General features: G+C 48.3%; 1 protein-coding gene across 1 annotated transcript in view; it reads left to right on the top strand.

The window, feature by feature from the left end:
• The first annotated feature begins 987 nt into the window (after positions 1-987).
• The window catches only part of LOC119859875 (cysteine-rich protein 2), a 59,464-nt gene continuing 41,970 nt past the window's right edge, over positions 988-18,481 (top strand). Inside the window, exon 1 of the mRNA XM_038412679.2 lies at positions 988-1,188. Coding sequence (XP_038268607.1) covers positions 1,146-1,188 — 43 coding nt within the window. The 5' untranslated portion in view covers positions 988-1,145. The remainder of the gene's footprint in view (positions 1,189-18,481) is intronic.

The raw sequence follows: 18,481 nt of genomic DNA, 5'->3' as shown, positions 1-18,481 counted from the left end.
GCTGAGCATGGCATAAGAACCTATGTAGAATGGATCTGGTTTAGGCGTTGGCTATTGCAGAACCCTTATGAGCAATATGTGCTCACACACACAGAGCCTGATCCTGCTCTCCATGGGCATTCAACTCCCATTTATGTGAATGGGAGCAAGAAAATCCCACCCTGTGTCTTGTCTCCTCCTCCTGATTTGAAAATGGATGGTTAGTTCCCTTTGGAACATTCCATGTAGTTAGATCGCCTTCAGCTCTCATGCCCCGGCTCTGCTGGAAGGAAAGAGGTTGCAATTAAGCACATTGATCAATGAGTTTTGTTGTAGGTAATTTTGAGCACAATCCTGCTCCCTTTGATTTCAAAAAGAGGTATGGACCCAATCCTGCTCCTCTCCCGTATCCCCATCCTCCTCTTCGCCCTTTCACTGCCACCTGCCACCCAGGGGTGGTGGGAACCATCACCGCCGCAGCTGGCTAGGAGCACTGTGCCCCCTGATTCACTGTCAGTGCCTTCCCATCGCACGTGCCTTTCTCCTGGGCTTGGGCCTCTTAATTTGCTATCAGTTTTGTGTCTGTAACTCCCTGCAGCCTTGGGGGCTGGTGTCTACACATCCAGGGGCACTGGCCTTCCCTGTTCAGGTGGGGCCAGCGTGGCTGGGCTGCGGGGAGGATGCGAAGTGGACCCCTGGGGGGCCCCTGTCCCGCTCTGCCCAGGTGTTTGGGACCGGACACAGCCCCGGGCGGGTGCAGCTCGCTCTGGGCCAGGCTCCGAGGAGCCCCGCGGCTCCCAGTCTCCCGCCCTGTCTCTGCGCTCAGCAGGGACTAGTGATGCGCGGCAGCAGGGTGCCGGGCCGCCGTCTCCAGCCGGCCCCGGTGCCGGCCCCGCGCTCGGGGGGGGGGGGCAGACAGCGCAGCGCCGTGTGATGGGGCGGCGCCTCGTGCAGCTGGGCGGCGGGGGCTGCTCCCTGCACCTGCCGGCGGGCCCGGCTCGCGCGTGGGTCTCAGCCGCGGCGCCGCGCGCGGAGGGAGGGCGAGGCGGCCCCCCCCCGCTCGGCAGCGCGGCCAATGGGCGGGCGAGCCGGGCTGTGGGCGGCGCGGAGCGGAGCTTGGCCCGGGCGGAGCCGGGAGACCCGCACACGGCGGCGGGACCTGCGGCATGGCAGCCAAGTGCCCCCGGTGCGCCAAGACCGTCTACTTCGGTGAGTGCCCGGTGCCCCCCGCCTCCGGGCATCCCCCCGGGCACGGACCGGTGCCCCCCGCCCTCGCTCCCCAGCCTAGCCGCAGCGCTTCCCCCCCCCATCCCCACTCCTCGGAGGGACTAGTACCTGCCCTTCCCACACTCCCCGCAGCCTGGGAAAAGGGAAGGCTGCTCTCCCTCCACCCTGGGTGCAGCCCCAACCCGGCAGTAGGGGCTGCGACCCCCCCGCCCCGTGTTCCCCCCCCCTCGCAACCCCCCCGTCCCCCTCCCGAGAGCTGAGCCCATCCCCAGTCCGTGCGTTCTTCCCTGCGGCGGGGCTGGCAGCTGGTGTCTCCCTTCCGCACCCTCTGTGCACCCCTACCTGGGAATAAGGGGGCTGAGCCCATCCCCAACCTGGGTGCCCCCCCTTTCCAGTTTGCAGGCTCCCCCTCTCTGGGAACAGAGGGCAGCGGAGCATGTTGGAACTTGGTCTGTGGCTCTCTGCTTGGATTTAACATGATGAGTAGAGGCTGTAGGGATAGGGCGTGGCAGGGAAAGGGGTATAGCTAAACCTCTGCTGCTTTGGTTGGTTAGGGGGAAACACCTGCATGGTTGGTATTTGTAAAGTTGTGAGGGCTCCACCTGATCTGGTCCTCCGGTACCGGCTCCCTGGGAGAGTCCCTGTGTGCGCTTACTGGGACAGAGTGATTGGGATCTCTGCTGAGTTGTCTGATCCCCTGCCCGGATGGGGGTGTGTGGCTGGGCCAATCTCTCAAGTGCTCGCTTCTGCAGCTCGGACCAGATTTTTCAAGACAGCTCACGTCCGTCCCGCACCCAATGTGTTGAGATCATAGACTCACGGAAAGGGAGGGCTGGAATGGACCTGGAGAAGCCATCAAGGCCAACCCCCTGGGTTGTGCAGGGCCAAATAAACCTAGACCATCCCTGGCAGGTATCTGTCCAACCTGTTCTTAAAAATCTCCAGTGACAGGGATTCTACAACCTCCCTTTGAAGCCTATTCTAGAGCGTAACTACTCTTATAGTTGGAAACTTTATCCTAATGTCTAACCTAATCTGCAGCAAGGGAGATTTTATCCCATTACTTCTTGTCCTGTCTCCAGTGGCCACGGAGAACAAATGATCCCTATCCTCTTTATAACAGCTGTTAGCATATTTGAAGACTGTTATCAGGTCCCCCCCCTCCGCCATCTTTTTTCCAGACTGAACATGCCCAGGTTTTTTAACCTTTCCTCACAGGTCAGATTTTCTAAACCTTTTTATCATTTTTGTTGCTCTTCTCTGGACTCCCTCCAATTTATCCACATCTCTCCTAAAGTGTGGTGTCCACAACTGGACACAATACTTCAGCTGGGGTCTCAGCAGTGCCAGTAGAGCAGGACAATTACCTTCTATGTCTAACATACAACGCTTCTGTTAATACACCCCAGGATATTACCCTTTTTTGCATCACATTGTTGATTCAGATTCAATTTGTGATCCTCTATAAACCCCAGATCCTCTTCAGCAGTACCACTGCCTAGCCAGTTATTCCCCATTTTGTAGTTGTACATTTAGTTTTTCCTTCCTAAGTGATGTACTTTGAGCTTGTCTTTATTAAATTTCATCTTGATGAATTGAGACCAATTCTCCAATATGTCAAAGTTGTTTTGAATTTTAATCCTGTCCTCCAGAGTGCTTGCAACCCCTCCCAGCTTGGTGTCTCCCAGAAATTATATAAGCATACTCTCCACCCTATTATCCAAATCATTAATGAAAATATTGATTAGTACCAGTCCTAGGACTGACCCTTGTGGGACCCCACTGGATTTACTCTCCTAGTGTGACTGCAACCCTTTGATAACTACTCTTTGACTACAGTCTTTCAACCAGTTGTGCTCCGACCTTACAGTAATTTCATCTAGACCACGTTTCCATAGTTTGCTTATGAAAATGTCATCTGGCACTGTGTCAAAAGCCTTACTAAAATCAAGGTGTATCATATCTACTGCTTTCCCCCCATCCATTAGGCCAGTAACCCTGTCAAAAAAGGAACTTATTTTGGTTTGGCATGATTTGTTTGTGACAAATCCATCCTGGCTATTCGTTATAACCCTGTTATCCTCTAGGTGCTTACAAATTGATTGTTTAATAACTTGTTCCAGTATCTTTCCAGAGAACGAAGTTGGGCTGACTGGTCTGTAATCATCCGCAAATCTCACACTGATTGTGGGTGCTGAGTGGCTTTGATCTGACCAGTTTTGCCAGGATGGCGGTGCTAGGAGGCCCGCCTCAGTTAGGACACGTTGACTTTCCAGAGGATGGGCAAAGTTGTTTTTAGAAAGACAGGAGAACTTGGCAGTAGTGGGAAGAATGGGAGGTAAAAGTCAGAAATGAGTTCCAGCAGCATCTACAGACAGCAAAGAGCTAGAATGCAAAGGTTAACTACATGTCCCCCCCCCCCCCAATTCTGCATGTTGAAGTACAGAGCATGTCTCATCCAAACCATTTCCAAAGTCTCTAAATTGCTTTGTTCTCCGTTACTGTAAATGTATGTGAAATACTCTTATAGCGCACTTTTCACTAATGGAGCTCACAGCACTTTACAAAGCAGAATTAGTTTCATTCTACAGATGGGGAAACTGAGGCACAAAGACACTTAATTATATTTTAAAAAGTGGCTTCTGAATTTGGGGATGTCCATTCTTGGGTGCCCAGCCTGAGGCACCTTGGACTCCATTCTCAGAAGCACTGAGTACCCACAGTTCCTGCTGACTGCAGTTGAAGAGATGGCTGTTCTGCACCCGTAAAAGTCAGACCCTGGGCGTCTCCGGTGGAGCATCCTGATTTTAGTGACTTTCCCCAGTTTACAGAGCTGGTCGTGGCCAAGCTGGGACTAGAGCCCAGGTCTCCTGACTCCTTGCTGTGCCTTGCCGCCATTTGAAAACTTGCCTCTTCCAATACCACTTTTATTACGTGAAAAGTACATGGTCCAGACTGTGGCTTGGCACCAACTAGAACCTAGTTTTGACTTGCTCCCTTCTCCAACCTGTCATGGTCTTAAGAGTCCTGGGAATTACTGTTGAAGATTAGGATCATTTTAAAGGCATGGGAAATTAATCTCCATTACCCAGATCACTTTCTGATTGAATTAGTTAGCTTTGCATTCTGGCTTAGTTTTGGCTAGTGCTGCTTGCAGGTTATTCCCACCCTGGAGAATAGTTCCCATCTCCCTCCTATGATCTATTTCCATGTAGCAAAGTGTGTGACAGCTCAAGCATCCATCTTCCCCAGTCCTTGCTGCTCCTGGTTGTTTATTTTGGTAGAGAAATACCATGGGGTTATGATAGCATCTGAGTGTTCAAAGCTTTGGGAAGGGTTGTGCACTTTCATTCCGCTGCAGCCATCTCCAAGTAAACACTGAGAAATAGGAATTTGCTTTTTCTCCCCTTCTAAGTCTTTTTGTGGGGGCGGGAATAACTCAGCCGGTTGGATTTCTTCCCTTGTGTGTGAATCTTTTTTCCTTTTAAGCTGAAAATACCGTGTCTGTTTTCCTGGAGGCCCCAGTCTGATGTTAGTTTATTTCTCCCTGCTCTCTGGGTGACTCTGTTCTTATGGAATCACTGATTGTTGTTGGTAGTGGAGAAGACTGTCCTCTCCTGACTGCCCCAGCTGCAATCAGGGAGATGGGGCCATATTTTGCCCAAGCAGAAGTACCCATGGGAGTGAGCCAGAGGAACCATGATCTTGCAGAGTTCACTTCCAATCTTCCCCGTTTAGGGAGGGATCAGGTCAGCATTCCTAGGATTTGTGATGAGTGGAAGCATCAGTCCTGCAGAAGTTCTGGGCTCTTTTACTTCCCCTGCACTCTTGCCCCACGGTCCCAGGGAAGATGGGTTTATGCAGGTGCCATCCACCCACAACTACATAAATGAGCTGCCTAGATGCATGGAGCAGGTGATAACCTAGAGAGAAGAGACACCCCATGCTCCCTACTTTGCAGCAACAACATGCAGAAATCCGCTTGGATAGAAGCCATCTTTGCATGCCATGGGCTGTGGCTGCTCCCTTGCTCCTCCCAGCCCTAGCTCAGCCTCCGCTGCCTGACATTCCATGGAGACCTGGCTTTATTTGTGGGGGAGAGCTGCTGTGGGGTCTGAGGAAAGGGGTATAGGGGAGACTGTGCCACAGAGCGAATGCTGGTTCTATGCCAGCCAAGGTGGTCTGTATTCAAGGGAGTGGTGAGAGCAGTCAGAGTCTGAGCTGGTCCAAAATTTTCTGTTGAAACACTTTTTTGATGGAAAATGTTGCAAAAACAGTATGCTTTTGTTGAAATATCTTGCATATAACCCCCCCCCCCATATCAAAACATGTTCATTTCTCTTGGTATGAAAAAAAAAAATCAAACACTTTTTCCGCAAGTTGGGGAAATCACTTCCTGACCGGTTTCAGAGTAGCAGCAGTGTTAGTCTGTATTCGCAAAAAGAAAAGGAGTACTTGTGCCACCTTAGAGACTAACAAATGTATTAGAGCATAAGCTTTCGTGAGCTACAGCTCACCGATGAAGTGAGCTGTAGCTCACGAAAGCTTATGCTCTAATAAATTTGTTAGTCTCTAAGGTGCCACAAGTACTCCTTTTCTTTTCACTTCCTGACCAGATCTAGTCCAAACATATCAGGAAAGTGTCAGAAGAAGAGGTGTTTTCCTGCTTCTTGTTTCCAAGGCCAGTTTTTATTTTGAACTTCCACTGCAATTGACTAATAAATCCCATAACCGGAAAGCAATAGTGGAATTATCTTCCACAGGTTGTGTGTGTGCATGAATTCTTTTATTGCCCCTTAAATTGACAGAGACTGATTAATAAAGTCCTGCTTGTTTGGAAGTGTTACTTTCTTGTGATGAATGACCCTGGGTTATAATTATTTTAGATGACAGGAGTTGTGATTCTGAATCTCAGGATAATGTAACCAAATTCTTTTTCTCTTCCCTCTGCCCGACTTTGTTGAGATGCTCATGTGCTGAAATGGGCAGCTGTCCAGAAATAACGGTGATTTTATTGATGGAAAATTAACTTTGTCTTCCTGTTGCCTTTTACTCCACGGAAAAATCTGGCAGATCCTGCCTCTGTAATGAGAGGGATGTGAGTGTTTCCTGAAATACAGAATGAGGTTAAAGTGCAGGAAAACATAAAAATAGATTTTTTTTGTTTGTTTGTTTTGAAAAAGCACATTGTGGCCTGGGACATTTTTCCCAGTAGCAGCTGGGCCATTGGTTAGACTACCTTTTTTTTATGATGCGATTTGAAAGATCCAGTGAATACTTGTTGGGACTTATTTAAGTGAAAAAGTAACTGCTTGATGCTAATTCTCTGAAGCTGACTCCTAGACCCTTAACTGCAAGTAGCCCATGTTTTGGTCTCTTCCACCAGGAAGAGTTGGTGGTCACAGTCACCCTGAAGCAAAACAACTGAGTATTTCCTAAGCTATCAATACAAAAGAGAGGCCTCCAACTGAGTTTTGCAGGGTCGCTGCCTTTGTGGCCTATGCCTGGGGGAAAAATTCTGAATTGCCCCTCTCTACCGGCCTTTGTTTGCAGACTAGTGAACTGCAGAGAGACGAATGCAGCAGCTGGCGTCTTGCTGCTTCCTCTGTGCAATGTTTATCACAGAACTCTGAGCTTGAGTACAAAGTTAAAAAGACAAAATATGTAACAAGTACATGCAATTTATTGTCCATCTGCTGGAACCCAGGCAGGCAGATAACAAACAGGCATTTTTTGTTTTTGATTGCATTGTTCTAAAGGACCTCGTCTGGCGGTGGGTGTGTGCACGCATATGCAATTACAGAGTCAGGGAGCTTTGCTGCAAGGGGGTGGCTTTTCTTTGTCCAAAGAAATGCCTGTGGGTACATGCCAGCTCATGCCAGAGGAAGAAGTGGCCAAATAGCCCCAGAATTTAGCATTTTTGTGCAACTGGCAGCAGCGTGAGTGCTGAGGTATTGGGGGGGGGGGGGGAATTTTGTATGTGTGGAATGAGGAGCCTGTTGTCTGGAGGCAGCAGGGAGAGAGACTTTTAGCTTGGGATCATTTGATTGCCAGTATTGGCCAGCGTCTGATGTTGGAGATGTTTCAGAGTAGCAGCCGTGTTAGTCTGTATTCGCAAAAAGAAAAGGAGTACTTGTGGCACCTTAGAGACTAACAAATTTATTAGAGCATAAGCTTCGTGAGCTACAGCTCACTTCATCGGATGAAATGCATCCGATGAAGTGAGCTGTAGCTCACGAAAGCTTATGCTCTAATAAATTTGTTAGTCTCTAAGGTGCCACAAGTACTCCTTTTCTTTTTGATGTTGGAGAGTGCTTCTGAATTGGGTGGCGGGGGTGGAGGGTATAAGGCTCACAGACCAGCATCAGCCTCTGTAGCTCGGGCCAGCAGTAACCAGCACCATAGGAGAAGAATGGAGGCAAGCTGCCTCTCACTCATACCCTGGGGGAGCAGCCCAAGCTTCCCACAGGGGAACCCTTGGTAAGCAGCATCACAGGAAAGGGGAACAAGTGTTAGCAAGAGGTGAGCAGACCCCCTGAGCGCAGTGAAGGGGAGTCTGATCCATGGTCATTGCAGCTGGGTCTGAGCTCAATAAAGGGGCCCACTGGCTGGTGTCAAAGTGCCCAATGCCCGGTGTCAAAGTGCCCAATGCCCATCATTGCTACAGCGGTCATCTGTGTATCAGCTTCCTCCTGCCGCTGTATTTAGAAATACAATATCCTGGCCAGTACTGCTTCCTTCTGTGCTTTGCAGAGCTCTGTGCAGGCTTGTTTGCTCTGGAGAAATTCAAGCTAGAAGAGCAGAAGCAGCTCTGCTATCAATAAGTAACCACTGTCCTTGGAAATAGATGCTTACTGTTTTCCAGTGCCCATGGCCTGAAAATCTCCAGCCCAGGCCGGCTCTGCATGGCTGAGTGTGAAGATTTTGTCTGTATGTGTATTATAGGTTTTCTTAAAATATTGAGAAAATTCCAGCGTTCTCTTCAGCACAGCCTGCATGGCAGAGACCATATGGGTGACTTAAGCACAGCTGCTTTATTGCCAGGGATATGCTGATGGCCTGGAAGCTGGCTTTATATAATCTCCTATTTTGATGTCTGAGAGGCTGCTCTCTGGGTGTGTCCATCTAAGGAGCCAGGGTTTCTAGCAAGTTGCCACCTGGCTCCGGTATCAGAATACAAGCAGCTGACGGGGATTTAGCTGTGAAAGTCCTAAAGAGCAGGAAATCGCCCAAAGCTGCAGAGTGGGGTGACTAGCACAGTTGTAGTGTACTTGGACAAATACTACAAATGACAGAAAATCACATAGACCTTCCTGTAGTAGCAGCCCCTAACTTCCTTCCTGCCTCTTCACTGGGGGTATGTCTGCTGCTTATTAGCAAACATTTCTATAGCAGTAATGGCTAAGGGTCACATCACGGTGTGTCCCACTCATAGGCGCCGACTCCGTGGGTGCTTCGGGGCTGGAGGACCCATGGGGAAAAATTAGTGGGTGCTTTGCACCAACTGGCAGCCAAGCTCCCCTCAAGCCCCGCCCCACCATCACCACCACCTTCTCCTCTTCCCCTGAGCGTGCCGCGTCCCCGGTCCTCCGCCTACCTCCCAGCGTTTCCCACTCAGCCACTGCCAAACAGCTGTTTGACAGCGTTAGCTCACTCCGGGAGGGAGGGGGAGGAGTGGGAACGTGGCGTGCTCAGGGGAGGAGGGGGGGGCTGGGGTGGGGATTTGGGGAAGGAGTTGGAATAGCGGCAGGGAGAGGGCAGAGTTTGGGGAAGGGGTTGGAATGGGAGCAGTGCAAGGGTGGGAAGGGGCAGGGTCTCATGGAAGGGGTAGAGTGGAGGTTGAGCACCCATGGGAAAGAGGGGCAGTTGACACCTATGGCCCACTGTGCTCAGTGCGGTGCAGATGTAAATGCAAGTTCTGCTCCAAAGAGCTTGTGGTCTGAAAGACAAGATGCCAGTTGTTAACTGTGTTTCATAGATTCCAAGGCCCCGAAGAGACCACTGTATCGTGTAGTCTGACCTCCTGTGTAACCCAGGCCAGAGAACTTCCCTGAAATGATTCCTAAAGCAGATCTGGATAGGTTAATTAACATGCCTGTTTAATTAATCATTTGTTCCTATCACTTGATGCATCTGAAGAAGTGGGGTTTTTACCCACAAAGCTATGCTTAAATAAATCTGTTAGTCTTTAAGCTGCTACCAGACTCCTTGTTGTTTTTGTGGATACAGACTAACATGGCTATCCTCGGATACTTGTTCCTACCTGTGTTCCATCCCACAATTAGCATAGACACAGCCTTGCAGAAACCCCTGCAGGAGGTGAGAGCACCTAATATGCTGCTGTGTTTCATCCTTGCAGTTCTCAGTGGCTCCCCTCCTCCTCTGCTGTTCATTGGGAGCCAGCTCACAGCTTCTCCTTGGGCAGATTGGGCGTGCCTGGGAATGGCAGGAGACTCCCCTGCAAGCCAGCTAGTATCTGGCCTACCTAGTTTTTCCATGCTGCTCATTAGGTCAGCAGGGAGTGAGTGGTGCTTCCATTTCTCACTGAACTGCTGATTGACAGCAGGTGTGGCGAGAGCCTAGGCCCTGATCCAGGGAACGCTCCCGTGTACTGTGCAAGTATTTTCAGGAACAGAAGCTTAGTTTTTAGGCTACAAGCGAGCAATTAGAAGGGAGCTTCATTTATTGATCACTGTCCTGGAAAGAGCATAGGGAGGAGGAGAGAAAATAGGAAAGAGGAAATTGAGAGGGGGGAAAGGAAATTGAATGGAGGGGGAAAGAAAAGTTAGAGGCACAACTTGAAAAGAGGCAGATAAAGTGGGATGGTGGGGAAAGAAACAAAAATAATGAGACAAAACAAATTTTCCATACAGGTATTAAGAAAATGTTGCAATAACACAAAGAATGAATAGCTTCTGTTACATCACACGTAGGTCTGACTTTATGTATGCAGGGTCAGATCTGTGCTCAGTACCCAGTATATATTGGGTACTCTGCTGCCTTTAGACTAAAAGCCATCCTGCTCTTACTGTACAGCACTATGCATGCTGAAGGTGCTGTATAAGCAGTACTGAGGACAAGGGTTGGGAGACCTTGCTGAGAATGGGAGGTGGGTCCCAGGTGCCCAGTGCGGGTCAGTAGAGAACCTGCTCTGATTTTGCTTTCCCCTCTAATATTAATGTTGGCTTTCTGCATGGCTTTCTTCCTGGCTTTGTGTGTGCCTGATGAGTCATAACGGACAAGACCCAAAGGCCGCTGGGTCAGAATGGAGTTTTGTTGGCTTTCTACCTGGATGGGGCATTGGTCTAATGCTAAACTCCAGGTAGTCGGGTAGATTAAAAAATAAAATGTCTTAAATCTCGTAAAATGCTGGAAATTACATTGGACACCCTACAGATGTCCCTGGGCACATCGCTCCATGGTGATCTTTTCTGTGCTAGGGCAACCCATGTAAGGAGAGGGGGCTCTTTGTCCCCCTCTAGTGGTGGTTCTTATACAAAGTTTGAATCCACTAATGGACTTTGTCCTCCAGCGGTAAAGGCTTATAGCACTGAATGGCCTCGGTTCAAACCCCGCTTACAGACCAAGTGGGTTTGGTTAAATTTGTCCACATGAGTTTCCAGGCTGTTGCTTCATCCACCCTGTTCACCGTCACCTTTCCATGCAGGCCTGAGAGGGGACAAAGCCCTTCTGGGCTGGGAAGCTATTGAAAGAGTGGTGCAGGAGGGGAGTTGAAAACGTCTCTGGCTTCCCTTCCTAACACTCGAGCCCACATGGCATTTGACACCTGACTCTCTTTGGTCCAGTGGGCTTCCTTTAGCATGGATAATTAATTTTAGCATGGATATTTTTGAAGAGCGGGTGACATCCTGCAGAAAAAGGAGAGTGCCTGCAATGCATTGTGGCACGGGTTCCTTCCTAGCCCTGGAAGGAAGGAAGGAGACCTATTGTCTGCCTGGGCTTTCAGCAGGAAACCTGGCTGCTCTGCACGCTGTGTTGACAGATGACTTTGCACCAGCAGGCCCTGTCATTCGGTTACTTCCACCCATCCATAGGGTGGTGAAGGATAATGGGCAGATCTGGTGTTCCCTGAGCGAATGCGTGGAGTTATTTGTGGGTAGCTTGAAGCTCTCCGGGACCCTGCACTACAGGTTTGTAGGAATACATGAGTGGAAGGGCAGCCAGGATGTGCAGTTTTCAAGGCTCGGCTACATTGTGAAGCAACAGTCCAAGGCTGTGGAGGGCCTCCAACAGATGAGGAGTACGTGCAGTGTGTGATGCCGTGTGGACTCCATGTTTATACTATCACTTTGGCCAGTGAATTCCTGGTGTCCTGTGTGGTGCTGGGCTCTCATCGGCACAGGCCAGCCAGTCAGATTGTGCCTTCAGACCCCTCTCTGCTCCTGTTTCCTCCCTTATAAAATGGGTGTTGGTCCTTGTCTCTCTAGAAAAAAGAAAAGGAGTACTTGTGGCACCTTAGAGACTAACAAATTTATTAGAGCATAAGCTTTGCATCCGATGAAGTGAGCTGTAGCTCACGAAAGCTTATGCTCAAATAAATTTGTTAGTCTCTAAGGTGCCACAAGTACTCCTTTCTTTTTGCGAATACAGACTAACACGGCTGCTACTCTGAAACCTGTCTCTCTAGAGCAGCAGTTCCTGGCTGCTGTGGGGCATACTGAAAACCTGGTGTGTTTCCATGGGAGAGGGCAAGAATGAAGAATGTAGAACTTCTTTCTGGGGCTTGGAAGGTGATGAGGAGATGAAGCACCTCTCTGCCTCACCAAACCAACGGGCTCCAGAAAGCAGGCCCCGGTCATGAGCAAATCAGGGCAGGTTTCAGAGAGAGCTTGGCCCTAGCTGCGAGCGTTATCAGTCTAGAGCCTTGTGTTCCCTGCCATGGAATGGGATGCTGTAAAGACCAGTGCAGTTTCTCCCTAACCTGAGGAGGGCACAGGCCAAATTAGCCAATTAAAGACATGCCTGCTGGATTGGAGGGGGTCACTGACTGGACCAGCCGTGTTTCTTTTACTATGTTTGGTCACAAAATCTATGTAACTTTCTATGGACCCATGTTGGCAGGCAGATGCTTCAGTGCTTTTTTTTTTTTTTTAAATAAAACAAACCATGGCAACAAGCTGTCAGCAGCAGTTATGATCCCATCCCTGTGGCCCTGCAGTGTGTCTGGTGCGCAGAGAACATCAGCCAGAAGACTGAGTGATTGACTTTGGTTTGCAGCTTTGGCAGGCTTGTAGTGGAGAGGGCTTGACAATGATAATGATCCTATGGGCAGTGCCTGGGCTCCGAATTGGAGAAAAGATTAAAAATGTGAATGGCAGTGGATGGGTATACATCAGGGTGGGGACAGAGGGGACAGCCTAAATGATTCTCAGTGGGTGGGTTACAAATGCGTATAACCCAGCTAATCAGAATGATTTCCTTCTTCCATTACCTTTCAGGGCTGTCAGAGTAGCAGCCGTGTTAGTCTGTATTCGCAAAAAAGAAAAGGAGTACTTGTGGCACCTTAGAGATTAACAAATTTATTTGAGCATAAGAAGTGAGCTGTAGCTCACGAAAGCTTATGCTCAAATAAATTTGTTAGTCTCTAAGATGCCACAAGTACTCCTTTTCTTTCAGGGCTGTGTGTTTTTCCTGCAAGTCTTGCTGCTGTTACAGGAAGCTGCTCTGTTTTCCAGTGTCATGTATAAGAGGAAATCTCCTGGCTAGCAGAGAGAGCAATGCAGAGCCTCAGCTTCAGGCCCTAGTAGTTAGCAAGCATGTAGGTTCATCACTCAGCTGTCCTTCTCTGCCATTTTTCAGGCTACCAGCATGCCCAGTAATATTTAAAAGAAACTGAGCTGTGAAAAAAGCTAATGCGGTCTTGGGATGCATCAGGAGAGATATTTCCAGTAGAGATAAGGAGGTTTTAGTACTGTTATACAAGGCACTGGTGAGACCTCACCTGGAATACTGTGTGCAGTTCTGGTCTCCCATTTTAAAAAGGATGAATTCAAACTGGAGCAGGTACAGAGAAGGGCTACTAGGATGATCCGAGGAATGGAAAACTTGTCTTATGAAAGGAGACTTAAGGAGCTTGTCTTGTTTAGCCTAACTAAAAGAAGGTTGAGGGGAGATATGATTGCTCTCTATAAATATATCAGAGAGATAAATACCAGAGAGGGAGAGGAATTATTTAAGCTCAGTACCAATGTGGACACAAGAACAAATGGATATAAACTGGTCATTGGGAAGTTTAGACGAAATTAGACAAAGGTTTCTAACCATCAGAGGAGTGAAGTTTTGGAATACCTTCCAAGGGAAGCAGTGGGGGCAAAAGATTTATCTGGCTTTAAGATTAAACTCAATAAGTTTATGGAGGAGATGGTATGATGGGATAACATGATGTTGGTAATTAATTGATCTTTAAATATTCATGGGAAATAGGCCCAATGGCCAGTGATGGGATGTTGAATGGGTGGGATCTGAGTTTCCCCAGGAAAGAATTTTCTGTAGTATCTGGCTGGTGAATCTTGCCCATATGCTCAGGGTTTAGCTGATCGCCATATTTGGGGTCGGGAAGGAATTTTCCTCCAGGGCAGATTGGAAGAGGCCCTGGAGGTTTTTCGCCTTCCTCTGTAGCATGGGGCACAGGTCACTTGCTGGAGGATTCTCTGCTCCTTGAAGTCTTTAAACCACGATTTGAGGACTTCAATAGCTCAGACATAGGTGAGAGGTTTTTTTTGCAGAATTGGGTGGGTGAGATTCTGTGGCCTGCATTGTGCAGGAGGTCGGACTAGATGATCATAATGGTCCCTTCTGACCTTGGTATCTATGAAAAGTAACTGACATTGCCAGATGCCTGAGCTGAAGCAGGTACACAGTAGGTACAAAATGTTACTCAGTTGGAGTGGTTTCAGAGTAGCAGCCGTGTTAGTCTGTGTTCGCAAAAAGAAAAGGAGTACTTGTGGCACCTTAGAGACTAACAAATTTATTAGAGCATTATTATTATAGCTGCTCTAGTAAATTTGTTAGTCTCTAAGGTGCCACAAGTACTACTTTTCAGTTGGAGTGGTAACTATTTACATTTGACATTCATCCCAGTGCAAAACAGTGCCAGGGCAATGGAAAATTGGGTCCCAGCTGCCTGAAGAAGTCACTGTCTCCTGGAGGGCTTGATTCAGCTCTCATGGGCATCTGTGGGAAGCTCTCCATGGACTCCCTGGATTTGGGATTGGGCCCCCACCGAGGCACAGGGAATTGAAGATTCAGGTGGTTAAACAGAAGTGCAGGTTGATAATTTTGGCATCCGCTGCTGAACAGGAGCAACATAGCTGGCTTCTCTTTTGAAGGGTGGGCTGTTGCCTGCAGGAAGGAAGCCCCTGAGAGAGTGAGAGATTTAGGGCTTGTCCTGGTGAAGGGGAAAGGTAGATTTCTAGAGCATGTTAGCAACCACATTCTAACAGATGAAGGTAGACAAGGCAAGTTGTATCCCCACACGCGCTAGCTGGTCGAGCTGACCTGTGGGATGAGCCTGGGTTAGACTTGAAATTTTGTTAGAAGGTGCTAGCAATGTGATCTAAAATCCTACTCCTCTCATCCTAGTCCAGACACACTGTTAGGAAAGGCCGGGTCACAGCCTGACTCTGAGCTCTCCGTCTTTGCCTGTCATTGTTTCCTCTGAACTAGTTTTGTGTATTTTTAACTCTGCTAATCTGGGTCCTGTCTGCAGCAAGAGGGGGAGAGGAGCTGTGCCTGGGGCTGGAATGTTCTTGTTTGGACACTCGCACAGATGATTAAATAAGACAGAATGGGTCCTGAGCTTGTGGGCAGAATGGTGAACCTTTCACCATTCCCTGAGTGCTGGGAAATACGCTATGAAATACAGAAAGTGCCATGGACCGAATGCTAATGCTGCACTGCCAAGGCCCCGGGCATCAGGAAACGCCCAGGTTCAGAATGGCCGTACCTCTGTAGTCCTCCCCCTTGGGTGTGTAGACACTTAGATACAGGGTGCTGTGCCAATTTAAAAGAACCACATCTCAGTGTGGAAGCTTTCGTGAGCTACAGCTCACTTCATCGGATGCAACTGTAGCTCACGAAAGCTTATGCTCTAATAAATTTGTTAGTCTCTAAGGTGCCACAAGTACTCCTTTTCTTTTTGCGAATACAGACTAACACGGCTGCTACTCTGAAACATCTCAGTGTGAATTTTTCTTGCTTGTATTTTGTTGGGGCTCTTGAGATGACTGTCATTGCAAGGGAGTAGGTGGGGAAAACGTTTTCCTCTATTGTTTGCTCTTTTGTGTGATTGACAGCACTCTGTATGCTCAGTTCTGCTGTTTCCCTGGTGTGGTGTTAGGCCCCAATCCTGAAAAGTGGTGCTGCCCTTGTACTGCAGGGAGTCCTATGAGTACAGGCTCAGGACCGGAGCAATTAGATTTTCCCTCTTGTTTGTGTGGGTCTCATGCAGCAGCTGGAGGGGGAGAAGCTTCCTTTAGAAAAAAGAAAATATGATGATAAAGCCACAAAGGAAAATGTGATGATAAAGCCACAAAGGCTGGCAGGGTACGCAAGGCTGGTGTGGTACCAACACAAGCTTAAACTTCTTCTTTGGAGTAGAGTAAGTTTCAGATTCATGATGTCTCTTTAATTACATGGTCCCATGCTCCTTCTGTAATACAAAACAATATCGGACAGTTCTGACTAGCACTTTAGATAAACATAGATAGCATCTTGTGACAGCATTCTTCATTCTTACATATGGATTCCTACATTAGTTACACTGCGCCAGGACAGTGCATTTTACATTTATATTATGCCTGACCTGGCAAACGCTTACACATGTGAGGCACTCGATCTGCATGCATGAGAGTTTGTAGAATTGGGGGGAGGAGGTGTTAGACTTCTTATACAAAAAGCTTTTAAAATAGAGGCGCAAGCTGAGGTCCAGATTCCGCTCTCATTGAAGCCAGTAGAAAACTCCCATTGAAGTCCCAATAGAAAACTTCCACTCAGTGAAGTCAATTCGATTCACCACAGACGACATGGGATGGTGCCTAGATACAGTGGTGACGGGCACACTGGAATTGCCTCAGACAGACGTGTGGGTGACATGCAGTCTGCTTCTATGATCTGATCAGTGCAACTGCCCCACCCAAAGCCACTGCAAAGAAGACTAGAAATCTACAAAAGATTCTGCCCCCCCTCAGTCCTCAGGAGTCCTTGGGGGGGGCCCTGCTAGGGAGTGGGTTTGTGGAGGCTCAGGAACTGAGTGTCTGGGGGGTTCCCCTCCAAGTCGGTGTCTGTGAACGCAATCCACATTAGCAAACTAAAGCACCAGGCTCTGTATATCTGCATATCTGCTGCGTGGTGCAGCAGTCTGTGAGTCTCCCATCAGGCTTTTATCAGGCACTCTCCTGGTGTGCTGCTGAGAGGCTCCAAGCTTTTTTGAATGCCCCTTTCTCTGAACAGCTGGAGAGGAAAAAGGAAATGGCCTCATTGGGAAAGGACTTTATTTTTCATACTGTTACAATGACTGCTCCTTGTTTGGGCTGTCATGATGGAGGGCAGCTCATTGCATCACATGGTCTGCCCTAAAGCAAGAAGGCAGTGGATCTCTTGGGCTTAGACTTGGCAGTGTGTGATGTTGATTGGAAGGGTGTAAAGCTGGAGCTTCCTCTCTGAGGTTCAAAGCCTGGCATGGGCCTCCCGCCTGCAAATCACACTGCAGATGGAAGATGCTCTACATCTACCCCAGAGGAACTAGCAGCAGTTTGCCCCTGTAGTATCTGGAAGTGTTTGTAGCTGATGGAGTTTGTCCTAGTGCACATAGCTGAAACCTGCTGGGCTCGTTATTTGAACTGGAATGCTAGCGTATGTGGGTGCCGTGGGAGAAGGCTGGTGCTGTATATCACTAGCCTTCGACATTAAATGGAGTATTTTTTTTTTTTGTATTGTGCAACATCTTTCATCCCAAAGAATCTCACAACACATCACAGAATTTACAGCATAGTAGCTATACCTATCAAGTGAATCCATTACTGAAATGCACCTACTTCTGGGGTCGAGTGAGTCAAATGCTTAACAGCTCACAGCAGTGCTACACAACACATTAGAACAAGAAGTGTCCAAGTTTCAGAACAAGTATGATACAATTTAATAAAGAGGGTATGACAGCCAAATGTCAAATAAAAGAGAAATTGCAATGGGCAACTGCAATAGATTCCCCAGGACAGGAGGAAAATGGGTGAAGAATTCCCAGATGAACTGGAAGAAGAGTGCACAAAGTTAATTAAAGATTGAAGGGAATAGACAAGCGTAGCAAAAAAGCAGAATGCATTAATGCAGAGTGCTAGTGTTGTTGGACAGGAAATAAAATGAAATGCTAGCTAAAGCATCTGGGGCAAAATAATCTGGAAGACAGCTATTCAGTAGGAGTGGGAAATCTGGAACACGATGTAGAGACATTGGGGTGGTAATGGAGCACAAATCAGACAAGCAACGTGGCTGCCAAAAAAGGCCAGAGCAATTTTAGGCTGCGTAGCGAGATCCTGATTCTGATCCCACTCACAGTGGTGTTCTGGTAGGCTGGAAGAACTCGCTTGGAGCCATTCCTGATTGATTCCCACGGAGGTGATAGTTCTCCTCTCTGTGGGTGAGACTACTCTGCGAGAATGCTTTGTGCAGGTCTTGGAGGGATTTCAGAGAGAGAGCAACAACAGTGACTCTGGGGCTGGAGGGATTGAATTACTGGTAAAGAACTAACTATGTATGTCTTGGCTGCACAAAGAAGTGGGAGACATAACAGCCAACAAATACGTGAAGGCTGGAGATGAGAAGGAGGAAGAAGAATTGTTTAGAAAAGTCTGAGGAAGTAGGGGTGAGAGTGTAATGCAGCTAAATGTCAGGAAAGATTTCCTAATTGAGGGTCTGTTAGGACACTGAGCAATCTGAAAGCAAGGGATGGAGGCCAGTAGTGTAGTTCACCTAATACTGGAGCCCTGGAGGATATTCGGTAGGACAGTGCCCTTTGCCCACAGGGGAGGGACAACTTGACCTAATAAGTCTCTTCCATCTCCCATTTCTATGATTTCCAAAAGGAGATAGGGAGGAAAGCCCAGCCATCCTGAGACACCAGAGGGTGGGTCAGGTAGACCTACAAATGTGGGGAAGCTTTGAATTTCCCAACAAAGTATTGAAGAAGGCATGAGTCCATAGATCATGCTGGAGGCTCTGACCAATGGGACACAGGTATTGGCAGTGGAAGAAAACTAGG

Source organism: Dermochelys coriacea, chromosome 8 (assembly GCF_009764565.3).
Source record: "Dermochelys coriacea isolate rDerCor1 chromosome 8, rDerCor1.pri.v4, whole genome shotgun sequence".
In the NCBI taxonomy this organism is placed as follows: Eukaryota; Metazoa; Chordata; order Testudines; family Dermochelyidae; genus Dermochelys; species Dermochelys coriacea.
This window is presented reverse-complemented; position numbering and strand designations above follow the sequence as displayed.